The sequence below is a fragment of the Sceloporus undulatus genome, chromosome 6 (assembly GCF_019175285.1).
Source record: "Sceloporus undulatus isolate JIND9_A2432 ecotype Alabama chromosome 6, SceUnd_v1.1, whole genome shotgun sequence".
NCBI classification, from domain to species: Eukaryota; Metazoa; Chordata; class Lepidosauria; order Squamata; family Phrynosomatidae; genus Sceloporus; species Sceloporus undulatus.
In genome coordinates, this window is record NC_056527.1 from 167,574,484 (window position 1) to 167,596,423 (window position 21,940).

At 41.9% G+C, this 21,940-nt stretch overlaps 1 protein-coding gene across 2 annotated transcripts; it reads left to right on the forward strand.

The window, feature by feature from the left end:
* Positions 1–203: 203 nt before the first annotated feature.
* CLPX (caseinolytic mitochondrial matrix peptidase chaperone subunit X) lies at positions 204–21,686 on the forward strand. Of its 2 annotated transcripts, XM_042472057.1 has the most exons (14): positions 205–392; positions 2,611–2,771; positions 3,839–3,956; positions 9,974–10,128; positions 10,422–10,581; positions 12,246–12,287; positions 13,504–13,680; positions 15,419–15,583; positions 15,859–15,947; positions 17,028–17,192; positions 17,794–18,093; positions 18,512–18,604; positions 19,186–19,292; positions 19,928–21,686. In XM_042472057.1, the coding sequence occupies exons 1-14, from the start codon at positions 320–322 to the stop codon at positions 20,016–20,018; spliced, it is 1,896 nt and encodes a 631-aa protein (XP_042327991.1). In that variant the 5' UTR covers positions 205–319; the 3' UTR covers positions 20,019–21,686. The 2 variants fall into 2 exon arrangements, with proteins under 2 accessions (XP_042327992.1, XP_042327991.1); XM_042472058.1 differs by lacking the exon at positions 12,246–12,287 and having other exon boundaries at positions 204–392.
* Positions 21,687–21,940: the final 254 nt, after the last annotated feature.

Below are 21,940 nucleotides of genomic sequence, written 5' to 3' on the forward strand. Positions count from 1 at the left end.
ATCCCTCCTTGACTTACTTTCCTACAACTCCCGTGATGCACTGCGCCGACGTAAGGTCCGCTCCGCACAACGTCCTTGGCCCCGCCCCTTCTCCGTCTCTCCTCTCTGCCTCCACCCAGACTACTCTTCCCAGAAGCCTTTGCTCCCCGCTCGTCCCTTTAAAGCGATGGCAGTTCCCCCGCGGTGCCTGCTGGGAGTCGTAGTTTGCGAGGGGGCGTTGAGGGGAAACGGGCCTGTGACGCCACATATGGGTGTCGAGCGCTGAGGAGAAAGAAGAAGGAAGGTGTTTGTATCTCTTTCCAGTCGCTGAGGGCCCGCCATGGCGGCCTGCAGCATCTGCGTGGCGGCTGCGCGGCTCTTCAGCTCCTCGCTCCCTTCGTCGGCGCGGAGAGGTAATCGAGGCCGAGGCTTCAGGGCCTTGTCTCCCTCCTCCTTTCCCCTCAGGAATGTAGGCCTCGGGCCTCGCCTCCCCCTCAGAATGCCTCACAACTCCCAGGTTACTAAGTATTAAAGAGGCCTTAGGGTCTGTATCGTTTTGGGGCTGGCAGTAGAGGTCCCTGGACAACAAGGAGGATTAAAACCGCTTTCTAACAACTTGGAAGGCAAGAGATTCCTCCCATTGGTTTTGGGAGCTAAGCAGGGTCAGCCCTGGTTAGGATTTGGGTGGGAGGCCGAGGAGGGACTCAAGCCTTGCCTCTCTTCATCCCTAAAACTGCCTCGGGACGTTTAATTGGGTTTTAATGCTTGTATTAATAGGGCAGCGTTGCCTTAAAGGCGCATCATGTTGTCTCTTGAAGGGCTGTGAGCCTCCACTGCCATCATCCTCTTTCTCTCAGACAGATCATCATCTCAGTGTCTCACAAAACTACAGTTCCCAGAATCCCCTGGCATTGCGCCGGGGGGGGGGGGCAGTCAAAGCGGTCTCAAACTGGATTACTTCTGCAGTGTGTTTGGGGCCATGGTTTCCTGATCATTAGGAAAAGCAGCACTTGCAGGTAGAGACTGCCATCAGAAGCCAGAGGATGATGAGGAATGTGAAAGAACTGGAGGAAATCCCAAAGGGCAAAGACTCTCTTTGAGACCTGATGCTGAGGATGCCATGGAAGGAGACAAACAAGTGGGTCCTGGACCAGATCGAGCCCAGACTCCCTGGAAGCCAAGATGAGTCCGTTGAGGCTGTTTGGCCACATCATGAGAAGGCATGAACCCTTGGAGAGAATCATGGAGTTGGAAGAGATCCCAAGAACAGCCATCCAGTCCAACCCCTTTATTCTGCCATGCAGGAACTCTCAGTCAAAGCATCCCCATTGACAGATGGCCATCCAGCCTCTGCTTAAAGACCTCCAGGGAAGGAGACTCCACTACACTCCATTGAGGGAGTTTGTTCCACTGTCAAACAGCCTTTACTGCCAGGAAGTTCCTCCTAATGTTGAGCTGGAATCTCTTTTCCTGGAGCTTGCATCCATTGCTCCGTTGGGTCCTAGTCTCTGGAGCAGCAGAAAACAAGCTTCCTCCCTCCTCAACATGACATCCCTTCAAATATTTAAACAGGGCTATCATATATCCCCTCTGAACCTTCTCTTCTCCAGGCTAAACATCCCCAGCTCCTTAAGTCTTTCCTCATAGGGCTTCATGGTTTCCAGACCCTTCAGCATTTTAGTCGCCCTCCTTTGGACACATGGCTCCAGTTCCTCCACATCCTTTTTGAATTGTGCCCAGAACTGGAAAAGACATCAATGTTAGGAAAGGTGTAGAGAAGTAGAAAGAGAGGAAGACCGCATGCCAGATGGATGGACTCAGCCAGAGAGACGATGGGTCTGGACTTGCAGGACCTGAGCAGAGAGGTGGAGGATAATGTGGCTTGGAGATGTCTCATAGCCATGACTTGAGGTCGACTCGAAGGCAGCTAACAACAACAAATTTGAGCGACTGAATGGAGACCGTGTCTGCATTCAAACACTTCCACATGTCCACTCATATCCATTATGTGCATTCTCCAGAAGCCTTTTTGCACTGGGTTAGAGGCAGCTCTCTAAAGCAGCTTCCCTATTACCTCAGCATTGTTCATAGAGCAAGATTTTGGTTTGATGTCTTCAGCGGTGCTTTATCATTTCTATGTGAAATAATAATGTGTGTGCCTATGCAGATGCCACTTGCCTGACAAACTGCCTGGGAGGTTGTTTTCGGAAGACGAGACGTGCAAAGTCTGCCCTTGTTTAGGAGAGCTCTCCCCTTGGCCTTCCATGCCATCATTTAGTGGTTCAAAGGGCTGGACTGCAGAATAAAGCTGTGCCTCAAGGGCCTTCTCTTGGCTTATTGCCCTGGTTCATTAATATGCCTCCTTCCCAGGACATGAACTGAAGGCACTCCTCACCGCCATCCATCCCTTTAACACTTTAGTAGACTTTATACCTAGACCTTTTGTTTTACTTTCCATTGGATTAAGAATGAATCTTGTTTTGGAATCATTAATGCAATTGGTTAGCTATGCTGTGGTTACATGTCCGGTTCTATGTAAGATTAGCTTGCTTGAGGGCAGATGGTTTTTAATGTAGGCTCTCCTTGTTTGTGTATTGTATAAAGCAAAAGGACTTTTTCTTTCTTTTTCAGGTTTCACATCTGGCCGTTCTTGCTTTCCTGCTTTAGGACTAATTGGGACTTTTGAAACTCAATCTCTAAGGACTGTTCCCTTTAGAGCTTTTTCGGAAACACCTGCGTACTTTGCTTCAAAAGATGGTGCGAGTAAAGACGGTTCAGGAGACGGCACTAAGGTATGTGGCATTTTCAGTAGACTCTGCACTTAACAGAAAGCAGTTTGCTCTACTTCTCCAATTAATGGAAACTTCCATAACCATAGAGACCGCATGAACACAGAAGTTCAGGTCAGACAGCATGCCGAGCAATAGATAAGGAGAGTTAACTGTGAATTGACAAAATGCCTTTGTCCAAATGAAGCAACAGTATTTATGCACATCAGAAGAGAAGACTTTTGAAGTTGAGAAGGCAAAAGTAAAGAAGCTACTCTGAACCCAGTTGCTTGAACATTTGGAAGCTCAGATAATGAAATAGATTCTAAACTGCAAGCTAGTATAAGTATGCTGTCTGAATTGAGCCATAAATGAAGCCGCAAAAATGGAGTTACTGCTGATTTAATTTGTGGTTCTCTGTTGAAAGATTGCTTCATCTTTTATAGGCAGGGCTGGCATTACTGGTCAGCCTTCCTGGGCATCTGCCTTGTCTCTAATCCTGTTGTGGGTGTACTGCCAATTAGTAGAGCCTCCTGGCCTAGCTTTTCCTAGCTGTCACTACTTGCTGACCTGTATTCTCTGCTTGTACAATTAGTCACAAGTGTGTGGAAATGAAGCAGGAGCTTCCCTTTGCCTTGTGCCCTCCTTCTGGGCATTAGGCCCAATGAGAAGAAGGAAATTGGCCTACTTAGAGAAGGAGGCCCACTTCCCGAAAACATCTTGCCATGGTCTCCCTTGCAGATCTGGAGCAAGAAGTGTTGTATTCCATGCAAAATGACAAAATTAATATTTCCATATTAATAGGTTTTCTTTAGTATTAATGCTCACTACTAATCCTTTAGTGATCAAGCCCATTTCTCACTAGTTTTACAGGGTTACCTACCTTCACTGTAAGTATTTTGCTGCCATGTTTGGGTAGCAAACAGTATAAAGGACAACAAGGGAAGAGAAGGAAGGCAAGGCGCAAGCAGGTGTTTGTAGTGGGCAAACCTTTGATGATAGTGGTGATGCATGCAAAATGCAACAAATTACCATAGAAATGTGCTGCCTTACTCTAATAATCAAAATACTATTCTATTTACTTCCATTAGAAAACTGCTGGGGAAGGCAACAATAAAAAGTCAAGTGCCGGAAGCTCTGGCAAAGGTGGAAACCAGCTGCGTTGCCCAAAGTGTGGTGACCTATGCACACATGTGGAGACCTTCGTGTGTAAGTTGTTGCAGGAGGATCCTCTCTAGATTGACTGTCACCATTTTGGTGAAAGAATTGCATTTAAGTTAATTAGACTTTTACAAAATCGTTGTTTTCTAAATGATAAATTATGTTGCTTCAAGTTTGGCTGTTTGTAAACATGAGCTGATTCTGGAATCGGTGGGGAATTACATCTGAGAAGTGGAATAAATCCATCGCAGCTACATACAGCATGGGTTCATTGCACTTTACTTATTTATCTTTGGTTGTGGTTTCTCTGTTCTATCTGTGAGATGCATCATGGTTGGCAAATAGCAAATTGCACTAAAAACTGCATTGAAAATGCTTACAGCATGCAATCTGATTGCCAAATTTGATGGTTTTAAGTGTATTACAAAATACAGAATCACAGAAGCACCAAATTAAGCAGCTTTTTGTAATGTGTGGGAAATCGTGGCCTTTCTGAACTATTTGTAGCTTCTTATATATTTTGGAGGAACCTTGTTTTACTTGCTGGGCTTTGTCTGTGCCTGTCCCTATGTGTCATGTTCCTGGTTAGTAGGTGGCGTCATAAGAAGCAAGCGTGATTAGTGGCTTTCCACTGTTTCTTCCTTGGTGGGTGCTTTGTTTTCAGGAACTGATATATAGTTATTTGTTCTCTGCCCAAGAGCCTGGACATGTCAAAAGTCTTTTGGGAGATTAGAATTGAACCTTATCACACTGCAGAGCCTGACTCAGTGTTTATTCTTTCAACCAGCAACTTTCAACATGCCTGGAAAGCAGAGTCAGAATGTGGCTTTCTCTTATTACGAATGTTGCATCATGAATATGATTCTACTTCCCCTTAGCAATCAAGATGGTTGGAAATAGATAGTTTCAGTTATTGGAATAAGCCAGTCTATGTGGTGCCTACATGTGGGGGTTACAAGAGGCTTAAGGGTTTCGTTCCAACAAGCCAGTTGCCTTAGTTTTATTTCTCACATAGATATCCTGTCACCTGTAAGAAAATCAGAATAGTTATTCCTTTCTATCTTCAGAACAACCTTGTGAAGCAGATCAATGTATATGTGAGGGGAGGTTAGTGGCCGGGCGAGACTTGCCCCAAATGAACTGAATAGAACGTATTTTTAAAAGTCAAATATAAAGATGGCACAAATAGTGATAAGAGCAGTAGAAACAAAGCAGGGCGCTTGTCAAAGCCACAGAGAGGACCACCTTATCTTGCTATTTAGAAGCCTATAAAAAAAGGTACTTCACAGGACTGAGATGAACAAGGTGTCAAAATGAGATCTCCCTAACCCCAAACAAACAATAGCCAGTAGCTTCTCTCACTCATAATGTCAGACATGACAAGGCTGAATAGACATATGCGACTTCACAAGCTGCTCTACAACAGCTGAATAGCCTGACATGTAAATAGTATTGTCTCAGCATGGTATACCGGTTTGAGTGTTGGGCTATGACTCCGGAGATTAGGGTTCAATTCTCCGGTTGGCCCTGGGAACCCCCTGGATGACCTGAGAGTCACACTCTCAACCCCAGAAAACCTTGTGATAGGTTCACCTTTAGGGTTGCCATAAGTTGGAAATTACTTGGAAGGCACACAACACAAAGCAGATTGTCCCACTGACAGAGACTCTCCTGGTGTCTGCGTGGCACAGTAAGCAGAAAAACAATACATAAGTGGCATTTGGGTTCCCTTGGGTCAAATGCACATTTGTTTACCAGTTTGTCTCAGTTTTTGAAAACAGCACAGCAAAGGTCCGAAGCAGTGTTTTTTCATGTGACTAATCTTTTGACGTGAAGGAAGTCACGCAGGACCTACATGAGCCTGAGGGCATTCCAGGGCAGTGGCAAGAACTGAAACGGTCTGATTGAAGTTTGTCCTTTTGTAGTTGTACAACACCGAAGAATAGATATCATCACCTGTACTCTAAGGGGAGGAATAATAGCTGAAGCACTTGGCGTTGTTAGTTTCTCTTTTATTTCTTTGTTTCCAACGGTTCTTTTGAATCTTCTCAGCAGGACCCAACTATTTGCTGTTTCATTAAGGCAGCATCTGCTACAAAAATCTCCTTGTTGCTCTGTGTTTTCTTTTTTAAAAAGAGAGCCCTAGACTCAGTTGTGGAAGTAAAAGCTTATTTGGTGGGACACTGATGTGTGGGTTTTGGCAGTGTAAAGAGAGGATACCCGGAAATGGGAAAGCGATACCCATGGCAAAACTCTGGCTCCTTGGCTTTGAGACTGAATACTTTGACTTGCAAAGGGATACTTTGAAAGTGAAGTACATTTTTGCTGCACAGAAAGAGAAGGGTGGCAGGAACATGGCAAAGTGCCCCCTCAGGTTCAGTCTGGGACTCTTTCCAGTTAACATGGCAGTTAGGACAGGAGTACATCTGGGCCTCAAGAGAAAAGCAGCAGAGAGCTTCTCTATGTCTTTCTGGATGCCTTCTTTGCAGATAGTAAACTTAGAGATTAAGGTGCTGGAGTGCCGACCGAGACTCAGAGGGGGAATTTCATGCCTTTCCAGGAATATGGGGAAATGTATCTTAATCTAGACAGCGCATGAAACCAGCACAGAGATCTGTTTTCTTGATTATCAGTGTAATTAAATGTCCAAAACAAAATGTCTGGCACATCCACACTTGTTCACATGCCTCTTTCTTATGAGATAACAAGATCTGTTATTAATGTTGCGTGAAGCTGAACTTTGCATGATCTCCTATTTTTCTTCACTGGAGTTCAGTGCTTTATTTTGGTGTCTGAGTAAGACCAGGAGGAAAGTGCTCCAGGTAACAGGGACGATGTGACAGTGTTTTGAGTCTGTGTCTTACCTGGCTGGTGGTCCCCTTTTTAAAAATGATTCCCTGGAGAAGAATTGTGACAGGCTCCCTTCACAGGTTAAAAGTAGCCTGGGATCACAATCTGCCCAATTGTTTAGGAAGGTCTCCTAAGTAGTTTTAAGCCCTACTGCCAAACCTTTACTTTAAACCACATTTTAGAAATAATTCGTTAGAAAACATTTTTACAAAGCAAGTTTTAGGTTTCCTTTCCAAAAGCCCAGATGATGCACAATCCTACAAACAGTTATGATGTACCTTTGCCATATAACAGTCCAGAGCTATCCAGTCTAGCTCTTGGTAAGAGATTTTTAGCAAGAAATCCCACCTCCATCCTGGAGCCAAAAAACGGTTTTAGCAAGAAATTCCAGAGGAATACCCTTTTGAAACCAAGGAAACCATAAAAAGAGGGCTTGGGCATGGAAGGGAAAAGGAAGGCAACTACTCAAGTAGACATGGATATGTTAGTTGCTGGTTTGGTTTTACCTGCTTGAGGGGAGTGTCCTGCATGCGCAGTGTTCCTTCCAAAAGTGATTTATGGAAGAACAGTAGTCTTGCAGAACCTGATTTGCTCCAAAGGAAACAAAACTGCGGTGATGTCCTGCTTATTTATGGATATTTGAAACCACTGGAAGCCAGCCTCCTGACCAATGTATACAATACAAGCCAATGGCAAAACACACCCCATCTCTCATTTAAAAACAGCATGTCAGACATTACTTTCGCAAGTAGCTCCGCTTTCCACAAGAGTTTGGCTTTCTATAACAAACTGACCAGTTGGGTATTTTGAAAGAGCACTGCATCATGCTTAAAGTTAAGGATAGTAGTACTGTATGTGGAGAGATCAGCAAAGCTCCAGATTCAACAACCTGTTGTGTTTGTGAAAAGGCTTGGATGCATTTAGTTAGGCCCTAGCTGCCCTTATCAGATCACATTGTTTACTAGTGGAATACCTATAGCTGTACTCGGGGCTGGTGTTCAACCAGTTAAACTGGGGGCGTTCGAACATTTAAAACCAAAGGCTTGTCCGCGTTCATTTGCTTTCTTGTTGTTCTGTAGGAAAACATGTTAAGAAAAAAGCAACATGGGATATACAGTAAATGAAATAAAACATGTATGTGAGAGTCAGGGTGACTCAGCAGAAGCCAATTGAGAACCACACAGGTGTAAATGGTAATACAATTAACAAGTCCTGAATGCCAAGGACAAGAAATGTAAAGTGGATAATTGGACACAGCTGACAATTGTTAAGTGGTCAAGGCTGAGATGATGAAATCATTAATTGTAGGATGAACCAAGAGAACCAATGAGAATGATGTACACGCCTACTGGGTGGAAACAGACAACAGTGGGTGGTACCATGCATTGACTATAATAAGGACTATACATCCCAGTGTATTTTGTGGGTAGTAGAGTATTGTTGTATTGGAGTTGTGTTGGATAGTTTTGGAGCTGTATATAGTAGAATAAAGTAGATCTTTTATTTAAGACTACTGAGTTGTCTGGTGTCTTGGGAGAAGCTACAAGAACCAGCTGGATCCTGAAGAAGGGTGAAGACTTCTGTGGAAGCAAGAGTGAGAAGGCTTGGAGAGTTTGTCGGGGTCTTCAGCCTGTTCTCTGTAACTCTTGCTAAGCTATAACCACTGGCCAAAACTGGTCAGCACGGTGCACAACCAGGTGGTGGGTTCAAGCCAAAGGTGAAGAGCTACAACTTCCATCATCCCTGACAAAACATTGGTGTGGTCACCTTCTTTGTGTACTCCTTTGAATCAGTTATCTTTTTCACCAAATAAATTGCTGATGCTGTAACCTTTCCACTGTTTATTCACTACATGAACAGAGAATAGAAAACATTGCTTCCCAGGGAAGAAACTTTGTGCCTTAACACCAACAAACAACAATTCTCTTGGCAGTTCTTATGGTTGTACCTTTGGAGCTCAAAACTGTGCATACAAATACATTACACAATAACGGAGCTGAAGCATGAATGTTGATTTGGTTTGGTCAACACACTAAAAATACTCTTAGAAATAAGAGGCTGGTATCAAAAGAAACAGTGAACGTGTAGTTGGTTATCTGTCCTTGGGAAATGTTCCTGGGCCCCTCTAAGCACCTTCAAATTTAATTTAATATTGGACAAAGTAAAAGGCAAGAGTGACATTTCTTCCTGGAAAATAGAAAGCAGTCGTTGATGATTTCGCCTGTTATTGGCTTAGGGCTCCTGGATCTAGTTACAGTTCACCTGCGCAAATCGGCTTCCAGCTTACTAGTGCCCAGGAATCTGCTTCGGCCAATTCATGGTCCTTGTTTTAGGTCCAGCATTCAGGATTATGGGAGTGTTTAATACTCCGTAGGTATGAAGAGTCCTAGGTAATGGAATTTTCCCTTTTGAACTGGGAATGCAATCCACACCAATAAAATGTCAGCCTTAGACTCTAGATTCAGCTGTATTTGCTTATGAAAGAACTCTTTTACATGTAGAAGAAATAGCTGATATTGACCCTTAGGTGTTCATCTAAATGTCATTTAGAAGCAGCTTGCTAAAGTGTGTGTATGTGTGTCAGTGGCTCCCAAACTTTGGTCCTCCAGATATTTTGTGCTTCATGTCCCAGGATTCCTGACTGTTGGCCATGTTGGCTAGGGCTTCTGGGGGCTAAGGTGCAAAACACCTGGAGGATCAAAGTTTGGGAACCACCGGTGTAGCTGTATGCATATTTAAACTACAAAAATGTTTTGTTGACAATACATCTTGCTGCAAAACAGTGGTGGGCAAAGCACACTTTCCAGATGGGACTGTAGCTCCGGTCAGCCTAAACCAGCCTAGTCAGGGGCTTGGCATGCAGAGAGCAGCAGTCCAGTGATAAGTGTAGAGCGCTGCACTTTGCTCATTGCTGTTATAAAAGAACTGAGTGATAGATACCACACTTGAGAATATAAAGGAAAGTACACAAATATATTTCTAAACCAAAGTCGGGGAATATTTGGCCCTCCAGATGTTTTGGGCTTTAGCTCCCAGAAGACCCAGCTGGCAGGAGTTGTAATCCAAAATGTCTGAAAGGTGAAGGAATTCCTGTTTGTGCTCTAAACCATTCAAATTGTACTATCAGTTTGACCTACGTTAATCCACTCCAGTGCGATAGTAATTTGGTTGTTGCCAGGCAGCTCTTAACTCAATTGCTTTTACCGTTTTTGCAGCCTCTACCCGCTTTGTGAAATGTGAAAAATGCCACCACTTCTTCGTTGTATTATCAGAAGCAGACTCCAAGAAGAGCATCATTAAAGAACCGGAGTCAGCAGCTGAGGCTGTGAAGTTGGCCTTCCAACAGAAGCCGCCACCTCCACCGAAGAAAGTACAGTAGCATTCATTAATTGTGTTCAGTAATTGACATTTATTAAATAAAAGAAAAAAGATTCCAGGAGCAAGTTGCTTCCCAGATGAGGAGAGGAACTCACTACCTTAACGTGGAAAGAGAAGGCAGGAGGTCTTATTTCATTATAGAAGCCCACCTGCCAACTCTGTTGTGGCACCTTTGCTATGGGATTTTCCATAGTTAAACAGGATTGTACTGGGCATCTGTATTAAATAAGGATCTTTTTAAAAATACTGAGCACCTGTTAATTGTTCTCCTTGTCTGTTTCCCAGATTTATAACTACCTCGACAAGTATGTTGTTGGCCAGTGTTTTGCCAAGAAGGTGCTTTCGGTTGCTGTGTACAATCATTATAAGAGAATCTATAACAATATTCCTGCCAATCTGAGGCAACAAGCAGAAGTTGAGAAGCAAACTTCCTTAACACCAAGAGGTGTGTATACCTGTTCGTGTTGTATGTTCAGATTGCCTGGCCCTGTCATTTGAGCTGTCCTTCTCCTTGTCTAATCGTGGTCTAAACGGAAGAGGAATTAGCAGAGGTTCGGTTGTCATCTCAGTGTTGGTGGTTTGTTTAAAAGAGGAAAAAATCATTGGGATCCATAACAATTTTCTTGGTTCTGACTGATTTTTTTATTAATGCAGTTGTGTATTTACTGCATAATAGAAATTATTAACCATACGAGAGAAACATATTTAAAATGTGTTTAAAGCAACTGAAAGGGTCTCAGACCAGCTTATCTATGATTAGTATAACAAGACAGCCCCTGCTTACAGGCCAGTATTGTCTGGGAGGAGAAAAGGGGACCTGGAGGCAAAGAAGACTAAAGCAAATTAGGGCAGCAATTAAACCTAAATAATAATTCTTATTATAAGTGGTGGAAACATTCAGGGAGAAAAAGAGTCCATTGTAGGTGACATTTCAGCAGGGTTGATGATGTTCCATCTCTGGCTGTGTCCACTTCATTGAATGGCTGCTACCAGGTCAGTCAACCTTTATTAGGCATAGAAAAACAACATGCATTTACAATAAAACTTCAGGATCGTTATTAAAAATTTAAGCCATAATCTTGTTGCCTCCACCAGAAAATTGGCCATTAACCTGGTAATAATAATAATAATAATCTTTATTTATACCCCGCCTTTCCACAATGTGATCAAGGCGGCTAACAGATAATAAGTGATAACTGGGGAGGACCTTGTGGAGATGGGTTTTCAGCAGAGCAGATGGGATGGTCTTGCTTCCCATCTCCTGTGGGGTTGCAGCTGGATAGAGATGTTTATTAGGTGCTTACTGTATTCATATTCCACTACATGGTAACTAAAAGGTGGAATTTTTTCAGGTGATGAGTTTCAACAAATTACCATCATTTAAGTATCTTTGGGACAAAAAGTGATTGGATATAAAATAAGAGGCCATACAAATTCCTTACTGATGCTCTTGTGCCATGCTAGAAAGCGTTTTGAAATCCAGCAAAGTTTCAAAAGCAGTTGCAGGGCATGTTTCTGGTTTTCTTTTGAAATATCATATCCTGTTGCCCAATGCGACCGCTGCCAAAGACATCTAATGCTGTTACATCTCAGCAAAGTGCTTTCACAATAATTCTTTCCTTAGAAGAGATTCTTAGTAGAGAATAGTGGTTTTTAATCCTCTGAATCAGAATTAATCTGGTTGTCTTACAATTTTTAAATTTGGCTTTCTAAAGGAAAAATTGAGTCTGTAATCCTGTTCTCACTTGCATGGCAATAAGTCCCATTGAACTGAGTGGGTCTTTCTTCTTAGTGGATATGTATAGTATTCCATTTAAGTGTTTCATTTGTGGTAGCATTTTCTTTTCATTCTGCCTCCATTTTAGAATTATAAATGCACACATTATGCTTTCTTTGGTGGAGCGTTTTTAAATACCAGCTTTTGTGTGCGTAAAAAGCTCCAAATAAGAGAGGCTATTAGTTTATGACTATTTGCTGATTTGTAACTGAAATCTGTTGCTCCCTAAAACTGTATTCAGAAGAGGGCAAGAGGTGAAGAAAATGCAATGCTTTTTAAATATATATATCTATATCTATATATTGTATTACTGTTTTCATCCTCTCTCTTAGAATTAGAAATAAGAAGACGGGAGGATGAGTACAGATTTACAAGTAAGTGGTCTCTCCTCATGTCCTCCTCTGAAATATCTTCTTTTCGGGATTTAACCATGAGCAGCCTTTTGATTGTGACTTTGTAGGAAGAAGTCTAGTTCATGTTAAGTTCATAAATAGCCTGCTTGGCCTCATGTTTTCTGAAGTGCTTAAACCTGTATAATTCACTTGAGGCTGCAGATACATGTTCATTTGCTGGAATGCCTCATAAGAAAAGATCCCTACACAGAAAAACTGTCTGATTTGTAGAGTAGGCTAGAATGCTTTTCTTTGATGTCATGGCCTTGTTTGAACACAACATTAAATCAGGACAGTGGCTTTATTGGCTTGTGTATCATACCTGGCCACTCCTTCTTGGCTTATCCTGCAGAAAGGAGCAGCTAAATAAATCATGGGCCTTCCATCCATGGTTTGCTTATTGCGATGTTGAAACTAGGTACTCTGGTTTGTCTTTTCCAGACAAGCCAGCATCATAAACCAACAATGTCTGTGGCTTATTGTGATGCCCAGATTAGACTAAAGGGCTTTTTATTTGTGCGGAACTACATTCTGAAGTGGTACGATTCAGGCATGGGCTTAACCACCTCAGTGAGAACTGTACCTGTGTGCTCTTAAAATGTGTGTTATAGGATCAGGCCCTATATCTCATTGAGGTTGGATGGAGAGGCAGGTAAATGTAGACCCAGAATTTCTCTCATACACCCACATACCTCTTCTGTGGAGTGTTACCTGTTTTATAATTACATGCCTTAGATTTCTATGAGATGCTAACAGTGTCTAGGATCTAATGTCCCCAATATATGCATGTCTAAAGAGTTTCTGTGCATACACTGAATGCCCCCACTATAGTTCCCCAATTAGTGAAGGGTTAAACAGAGATGTGCAACTGCTGTGGATCTGAATTCAGAAGTAATCTGACACCTTTTTAAAATAACACATAAAAGTAGTGTGTTGAGATTGAAATTTCTCACTCTGAATTTTAAACACATTATTACTGAGCAGTTTATTGTGAAGCACGATGTTTAAATCTTATGCTTGCCTGTGACACTGGTTATTTGTGGCAGTCCTGTCTTCAGGTGCTATGATTTTTCAGGTAGAGGGGACAGTACTCGAAACTGCATGGAACTCTGTTAAACTATGTATTTTCTGCTGACTATCTCAAATCACTGCAAGAACTCTGTATGATTCTCAGTCAGTAATGATTTGCACATTTCAGAACTTCTCCAGATTGCTGGCATTAGCCCCCATGGCAATGCTTTGGGCGCATCAGTCCAGCAACAGGTGAATCAACAGATGCCTCAGGAGAAGCGAGGAGGTGAAGTATTAGATTCAACCCATGATGACATCAAGCTTGAAAAAAGTAATATCCTGCTGCTTGGACCAACTGGCTCAGGTATGTTGGGCGCATGGACCCTTGCATCACGTTCAGTTGGACTGTTCAGTGAATTTAGCTTTAAAAAGTAAATGAAACAATGTCAGTAGTATTTGAGCAAAATTGTAGAGAAAAATAAGATGTAAAGATTGCCCTGCTGTAGTTCTTGTGAGCAGGACAGCTAACCTTTACTTTGAGTCAGATTTTTTTGTCAGAGAGTGTGATTGTTGCAGCATGAACAGCTAACACAGCCTTTTGCTACCTTTACCTAATGACTTGACACAGGCAGTTTGCATTCCAGCAATTTAGGAAGCCAATATGGTGGCCATTTTTGTAACCAGGGTAGATTTCCAGAGGCTGCTCCAAAGCATACATGACCATGTCTGGATTTTGATTAATTTGGTATCAACTCACTTCAGGTCAACTTTGATTTATGACAACCCATCAACAGCCCTGATCAAGTCTTGCAGACTTAGGGCCGTGGCTTCCTTGCTTGAGTCACTCTCTAAAATTGGAGGTTCATCTTGAAATGGTTCTTGAATGAATCTGTCATCCTTTCATCTCTATTATCTTGTTCTTCAGTGTATTGTTTCCACCATCATTTTATTTCTACTCAGTAACTGAACAGTGCATTCAGGGTTCAGAATCTGTCTCTGTCACCTTTTACTTTTGCTTCTCATCTGCCCTTAACTGCTTAAAGAGTTTCATCTGTCAACCATTGAGGCTCCTCTTTCTTTTTGGCTGCAGATAGTGTCTTTTTGCATTCCTCTTTGACAGTGTCCCTGGCTTTAATCCAGAGTTCTTCTGGCTCCCGGTCAATAAGGCTTAACAGTGCAAATCTATTTTTTACATTATCTTTAAATTCTACAGGGATGTTTTCCAAGTTGTATCTTGTCACGATGGTTGAATAATAACCACTTGTAAAGGCTTCCATGGTTTTGTGCAGCATTCTTCTGTTTCTGCTAGCCCATGTTTTCCCATCTCTTTCAAAGCTTTCGGTTGGAACGCATCTTGTTCCTAGACCAAAATAGAATTCACTTATCTGAGAGCTGATTATGGATTTAATACACAGGCCCCATGAATCCTATATACACGGGGATTTGATTTTTGCCGTTCGTGACAAATGAATGCTTCATGGCTGGCTTCTGAGGAAGGAGAAATTCACTTTGAAATCCAGAATGGTTGCAACAGCTGAAAGAGACCATATTTTACATGATAATACAAATGCCCCCATGTCTAGTTTTGTATATGTAATGTAACCTACGTATAGATAATCCCTTAATCTGCTTCTCAGTTAGAATACAAATAAACTAATGGACTTCGTACTATACCTTGCATATTAGTAAGAAAGTTGTTGTACATTTTGTTTGCTTTGTGATGACACATCTTTTTGAACTACAATTTTTTAACAAATATATGAGAAGGGTATTGGAGTTGTGTATGAGTAAAATGTAATAAATGCAGGTGTGAAATATGCACAACTTTATTAGATTAAAACAGTGATATTTCTTAAGTAAATACTGTAAGTAGTTTATTGTATCCAAGGGTGATAACATAGCAATTCAAAACAGACATGAGCAATGTAAATAAAACTATCAACTGTCTAACTTTCCTTAAGGACTTCTCAGCTGTAGAGTGAAAGACCAGCCAAAAGAGAGTGTAATAATGGTTGCCTTTCTGGGAGATGGGGGTTGTTTTAAATTGCATTTCTATATTACAAAAATTGTTAATAACAGACCATTTAAAAAACAAAACCTAGGTAAAACCCTGCTGGCGCAGACTCTTGCTAAATGCCTGGATGTCCCATTCGCAATCTGTGATTGTACCACTCTGACTCAAGCTGGCTACGTGGGTGAAGATATTGAATCTGTCGTTGCAAAGCTACTTCAGGATGCAAACTACAACGTAGAAAAAGCTCAACAAGGTAATGCCCACATCACAACCACAAGCGCAGTTAAAGAGTGTGTGCTTTCTCCCCTTGGGATTCCTAATTATGTTGCACATCTAAGTATACTGTATAATTGGTTCCTTATTGTATAATTGGTTCCTTGCAGTATTTGATGTGTTCTTTCATTCAAGGTGTATTTGGTTGGTAGGATTTCATAATACTGTCATAGCCGGTGCCTTTTTATAAAGATGGCCATAGATCATACTTTCGCAGTCCAAATGCTCCTCCCATTAATTGTCTCTGATTTACAGGAATTGTTTTCTTGGATGAGGTGGATAAGATTGGCAGTGTGCCTGGCATTCATCAGCTGCGGGACGTGGGAGGAGAAGGCGTTCAGCAAGTGAGTATTGGGAGCTTTGTTCCTTGTATAGTGAAGACCACAAAGCCTCTGTCGCACTACAGCTATTGTCTTGCTCTTTCTTTGAGGTTAAGAGTCATACAGTACTCATATCCCTGCCAACCTGAGGACTGGCAGTATCTTCTGTCAGATCCACACAGTGGTGAAAATACAGGAAGGAGGATGTTGCTGCTCTGCTATTGATTGAGGCTGCTGAAATCCTTCAATTTTACATTCTGATATTTTCACATTGCTGCAAAACAAACCTCCATAGAACACATGGTTTGCATTGCTGCTGCCCAATATTTCTCCTGATTCAAGGATGCCACATGGAATTCCTTGAACTATGTGTTTGAGGGACTGAGAAATGTGATCTCCTCACAGTAGAGAACAGTGAAACATGTTTCCTTGGAGTCAGGTGGAGTCACCTTCTTTGGAGGTTTTTAAACTGAGGCTGGATGGCCATCTGTTTGCGGTGCTTTGATTGTGTATTCATTCCTTCATGGCAGAATGGGGTTGGACTGGTTGGCCAACTCTGTTATTCTATAAAAGGCAAGCACTAAAAGCTCCCCCCGCCAGCTCTGTTTTTCTATGGCATGGACTAATATTTTAGGAAAGAGAGTCGGCCTCAGGGGGAATGGTCTCCTCAGTCTTCCCAGGCCCAGCCCTTCAAAGCACACCTTAGGAGTGCCTTGAATTGTCTCCTGTTTCATTGGGAAGGTAAAAGCCTTCCCAGCTTTTTTCCCCCTTGACTTTGGCAAAGCTGGGACATGGATGACTTCAAAGTTAATCCAGCATGGTAGGCAAGATCTTGGGACTGGGGGCTGTTTTTCCTGCACTAAGAGTGTCCAGCCATTCCAGGTAATCCAGAAGTGACCAGATTTTATTTTTATTTTTATTTTTTTGCTTTCTGGAAAAAATAGGGAGTTTTTGGTAGAAAAAAATAACTTTGTGGGCCTTATATTGCTCTGTGGGTTTCCCATTGCCATTCATTTGGAACAAGGTGCTGAATTAGTTAAACCTCAGGGTTTTATGTTCTTAAGTGTGGAAAACATTGTTCAGCTCTCTCTTGTTTTTCTGAAGGGCTTGCTGAAGTTACTGGAAGGAACAATAGTGAATGTTCCAGAAAAGAATTCCCGCAAGTTACGTGGGGAGACTGTGCAGGTTGATACCACCAACATCCTCTTTGTAGCTTCTGGCGCTTTTAACGGCCTCGATAGAATCATCAGCAGGAGGAAAAATGAGAAGGTAAGAAGAAGCATAAGTAAAATGAAACACTTTAGCTCTACAAGGTCCCTTTGTGTTTTTAATTAACTGGATTGTAGCAGTCAACAGTTGTGTCGCTGGGCTAAATCTAATGTTCATACTATCTAGAGCAGAATGTTTGAAATGAATGGTACTTAGGTTACTGGTCATTAACAAATCCCAATAATTTCAATGGGTCTATTGTAACAAGGATGAGTGTTAGATTTACCCATTGTCTGCAGAATAAAAAACCACAGGCGTTTTGTGTGTGCAGTAGCGACTGTTGACTTGCATTGCAGAAACGTAGTGTTGAAATGCTGTTTTGAACCAATGGGCAACTCACATTCAGCCTAAACTTTCTCACATGGTTTTTGCAAAGCTTCTGTTCTGAGCTCCTTGTGGAGAGAATGGGATGAATTTGTAACAAATTAAGACTTCACATTTTTGTGAAGTATTTTACATTTTTTGGAACTTTATGTAACAAGCTGGTCACAAATTTGAGCATGTATCATTTATATCTGTATTCACATGCAGTTCATCTCAATGTAAATGAAAAACATCAAGTGTGGCTTCCTTATTAATCTCAGAAACCTTTGTCTTGCAGTATCTCGGCTTTGGAACGCCTTCAAATCTGGGGAAAGGCCGAAGAGCTGCCGCAGCTGCTGACCTGGCAAACCTAGGCGGAGAATCCAGCACACAGCAAGATATGGAAGAAAAAGACCGCTTGCTTCGGCATGTAGAAGCACGAGACCTGATTGAATTTGGCATGATCCCAGAGTTTGTGGGGCGCTTGCCGGTGGTGGTTCCTTTGCACAGCCTTGATGAAAAAACACTTGTACGGATTCTGACAGAGCCCCGGAATGCTGTGATTCCCCAATACCAGGCACTATTCAGCATGGACAAGGTCTAGCATTTCTTTTCTACTTGACACTGAGCATTTTCTTGTTACAAAATCATTTCAAAATACTGATTTAGAAGAGTGCTATTCCACATAGTAGTCCATGGACTAGTGCCAGTCTGTGTGCCATCGGTTGCCAAGCCCTGGAGCATTTCCAGGAAAGAAAGGAACATTTGTAGCCATTGGGCACAAATGCTGTACCAGTCTCTGACAGAAAAAAAGGCCCTGCTGGTCCCCTGCATCAGATAGGTTTAAGAAGCACTGGTTTAGAATACCAATTGCATTTAAAGATGCATATCGCTATTTCAGAATGTTAAAGTCTTATTACAATTGTCTAAGTGAATTTTCATGGAGAAAAACAACATACTGTACGTTTGGAAACGAACCACACATGCAAAGGGTAATATTGTATTATGTCTTCCAGTGTGAGTTGAACGTAACAGAGGATGCACTGAAAGCTATAGCCAGATTGGCTCTAGACCGCAAAACTGGTGCAAGAGGTCTTCGGTCTATAATGGTAAGAAGTAGCCTCTCCTCACTGATGTCAATCACATGCAATGCAGGCATTGGCTTGCAGGTTAAAGGAATATTTGTTCCCAACTACTGCAGAATTTTAGAAATTGGTTCATCGAGGCAGGCAATATCAATAGCAAGTACATTTCTATACTGCTTATCAGTAAACTAGCACTACCTAAGCAGTTTGCAGTGTGTAAGCCAGTTGCCCCCAACAAGCTGGATACTCATATTACTGACCTATAAAAGGATGGAAGGCTGAGTGGACCTTGGAGCCTTCCTCTAGGATTGAATTTACAACGTTGTGGCTGTAGTACCAGCATTGAACCATTGTGCCATCAAGGCAACTTTGTAAAACAAAATATGAGTACATATTACTCCTCTAGAAGGAAGATAATTCACTGATGATATTAAGGGTATTTCTGGCTGAGGGAGCAGCATTGTGATATAATTTCTAATGAGTGGGAATCCAAAACCCAGACAGGACTCCTGGTAGACCATCCATTAGCAGGCATGCCACCTCACAGTAATTGTGCAAACCTCCATGAAGAAAACTTTGGTGCCTTTTCTTTCCTTCTCCCGTAGGAAAAGTTATTGCTGGAGCCTATGTTTGAAGTACCCAATTCTGACATTGTATGTGTGGAGGTTGACAAAGATGTTGTGGAAGGGAAAAAAGACCCCGGATACATCAGGTAATGTTCAGTTTCCAGCACTGCATTAGATTGATTGCAAAGTCAGGCAAGACTTCTCACAGTTAGGATCCTTCAGAACTCTGTGGTTATGTTTTTGTAGATGTTTGAGTAGATGCTGCTCACAGTAGGGTGACACTGGGCATTTAACACATTCTGTAAATGGAAAGTAATAGCAAATGTGGGTTGGAAACAACTTCTGGCCCATCAGATGTTAGTTTGCAAGTCCCACCAAATCTGGAGGGCCACACATTGCTGTACCTTCTATAAAGACATTCTGTGCTCCTTTGATACAATTCACTGGGACCATTTTTTTTGTGGAGGTTATTCAAGCCATTGGAAGCTGTGCAACATATGGTTTTTTTGAGCAGGATAACAAAAGATGTAATGAAAATGTGGATCTTATTAACGTCTTAGAACAATAGGCAGCATTATATTATGTAATATAACCTGTGATTTTAAGCAGCAAGATGGTACAGAGATAAGTGTAAAAAAAATCAAGCTACAGAAACTCTGTAGATGAGACTGAGCACCTCTTTGGATCCCAGCCTCAATGTCCACATTCTTTGCATTCCAGAATAGCTTTTCTGTTCTGCTCGTTACTTAAAATATTTGATCCTAACTATCTTTCATCACAGAGCTCCAACTAAAGATGCTTCAGAAGAAGAATATGACTCAGGAGTAGAAGAGGAAAGTTGGGCTCGGCAAGCCGACGCTGCAAACAATTAAAACACTGTCAGAACGATCTGCAGGAAACGCACTTAAATGTTTTCCTTTTATTCTTCTAAGACCACACTTGGCTTTTGCCGCCGATGGGATAACATTGGATCTCTCCCCAATGCAGTACATGGTCAGAAAACGCTAATGGAAAGCAGATCATGTATTTCTCGTAACATCACATTGATTTTTTTCCAACACTCGGACTTCAGCAATGTATTATTCAGAAACGAATTGTATACTACATTTTGTTCAGTTAAAAAACAAACACAAGTAAGCTTTTTTCTTTTTCTTTTTTACTCCTGAGCCAAAATGCTGTTGGGATTGAGGGAAGTTGCATAAACACTTTCTCCACAGACAGTCTCTCCTTGGTGATCTTCAAAGTGGCAATTAGGGGCCTCTTTTATTTTACACACTGGAAGTGCTGCAGAGATAAAAGCACATAACGCACACATGTGCGTCTGTGACCTGCAGCATGTTCTTCCTCCATTATACAAGATATTTCAGTTGATGTCAACAGGACTCTGTTGGCAACCTCTCTTCTCAGCCTGGGCCAGCTGCAATTGATACCATGGCCCTCTTGTAACAATGGTATAGTTATGCAGCCGGTTTGGTTAAGTATAGACAGTCTTGAGTACAAGCAAACCCCATTTAGGAGGCTGCTGAACTTCTTTGTTCTAATTGCATGATACAAATTTGATCGGTTGCCTGGCACAACCCTTCCTTAGACCAAGGGAAGGGTTAGTGGTGAGATTTTTCAATCCAAAGATGGTGCCAGGGCTGTAAACGAAGTGAATCATTGTGGAAAAGGTAAGAATTGGAGGGTCTTTGGGGAGGTACTGGGCCTCACATAAGTCCCACACATAGACACACAATGCACTAGAATGGTTAAAGGGAAACCATTTGGCTCATCTCTTCTTGAAACGCAGTGGGTGCTAGAAGTGCATTGTTACCTTTATTATGGAAACTGCCTTTGGAGACTGGATTGTCAGCATCTTAAGACAAGGGCAGTTTATTTCAGGTCCACAAACTCCATAGCAAGTAGATAGAAACAGGCAGAACCCCTCCCAAGTGAATAGCTCTTGAATTATGGTTTTAGAACATCTTGCACCACTTTACTAAAGCAGTGCGTTGAGTAATTGGGTGTATTACCAAAGGCTTCACTAATATTTACTCACTTTAATTCTATGTAGAAGGGGGGAATGGATCTTATATGAGAACAAGTAAACCAGGAACTTGCCGCACCTTCCTTCGAGGGAATAAAGGTTTACAGGGAGAAATAGGCCATAGAACATTTAGAATTCTATGCCAGTATTTTAATATAGTACTTTTAATGAACATACTGGAAACCTCCTCATGCATCAATTTTTTGGTGCAGGATATTTTCCCAGCCTTCCTTCTTACAAAGTTTTAAGAGGTAAACGAAAATAACATACGTAACTGTACACTATTATTTTTTCCCATGTGATCAGTTGTGACTGTTTGCACAAAATCCTTATTTAAGTGATGAAGCTTAGACTACGGTCTTGCGTCTTGTTCATTTTAAGAACTTCTAGCGAAGCAAAGGTTGCTTTCTTTCACAGTCCCCTCGATGCTTTAGTACAGTATTTGTAAAACAACAACACAAAAGGACTTGTACTTTTTTTGATTTCTGGAATTAAAACTCTGTACATACATCTATGTTTCCTTTGTGTCGGGTGTGTCTTAAGTTTGTTAGGTTGGGTTCCTGCTCACTTTTTGATTTAAGATGACCGTGTTCATCCACAGAATCAACTTGGCTCCCAAAGGGCTGGGAGTCATTGAAGAGTAGCTGTGCTGCTTGGTTTTTAGCCTTATTCCAAACCAGTTAACTGTGACCCTTTGGCATTTTTGTTGGCGTGAAATTCTGGATTTTGGGGGGCAGCGTGGCTGCGTTATGGAAGAATTTATTCTTC

Coding starts and splice junctions, on each gene's coding strand:
- CLPX (XM_042472057.1), top strand. CDS start 320: ATGGCGGCCTGCAGCATCTGCGTGGCGGCTGCGCGGCTCTTCAGCTCC. Junction 13,681..15,418: donor GCTTGGACCAACTGGCTCAG/GTATGTTGGGCG, acceptor AACAAAACCTAG/GTAAAACCCTGCTGGCGCAG. Junction 15,584..15,858: donor CGTAGAAAAAGCTCAACAAG/GTAATGCCCACA, acceptor TCTGATTTACAG/GAATTGTTTTCTTGGATGAG.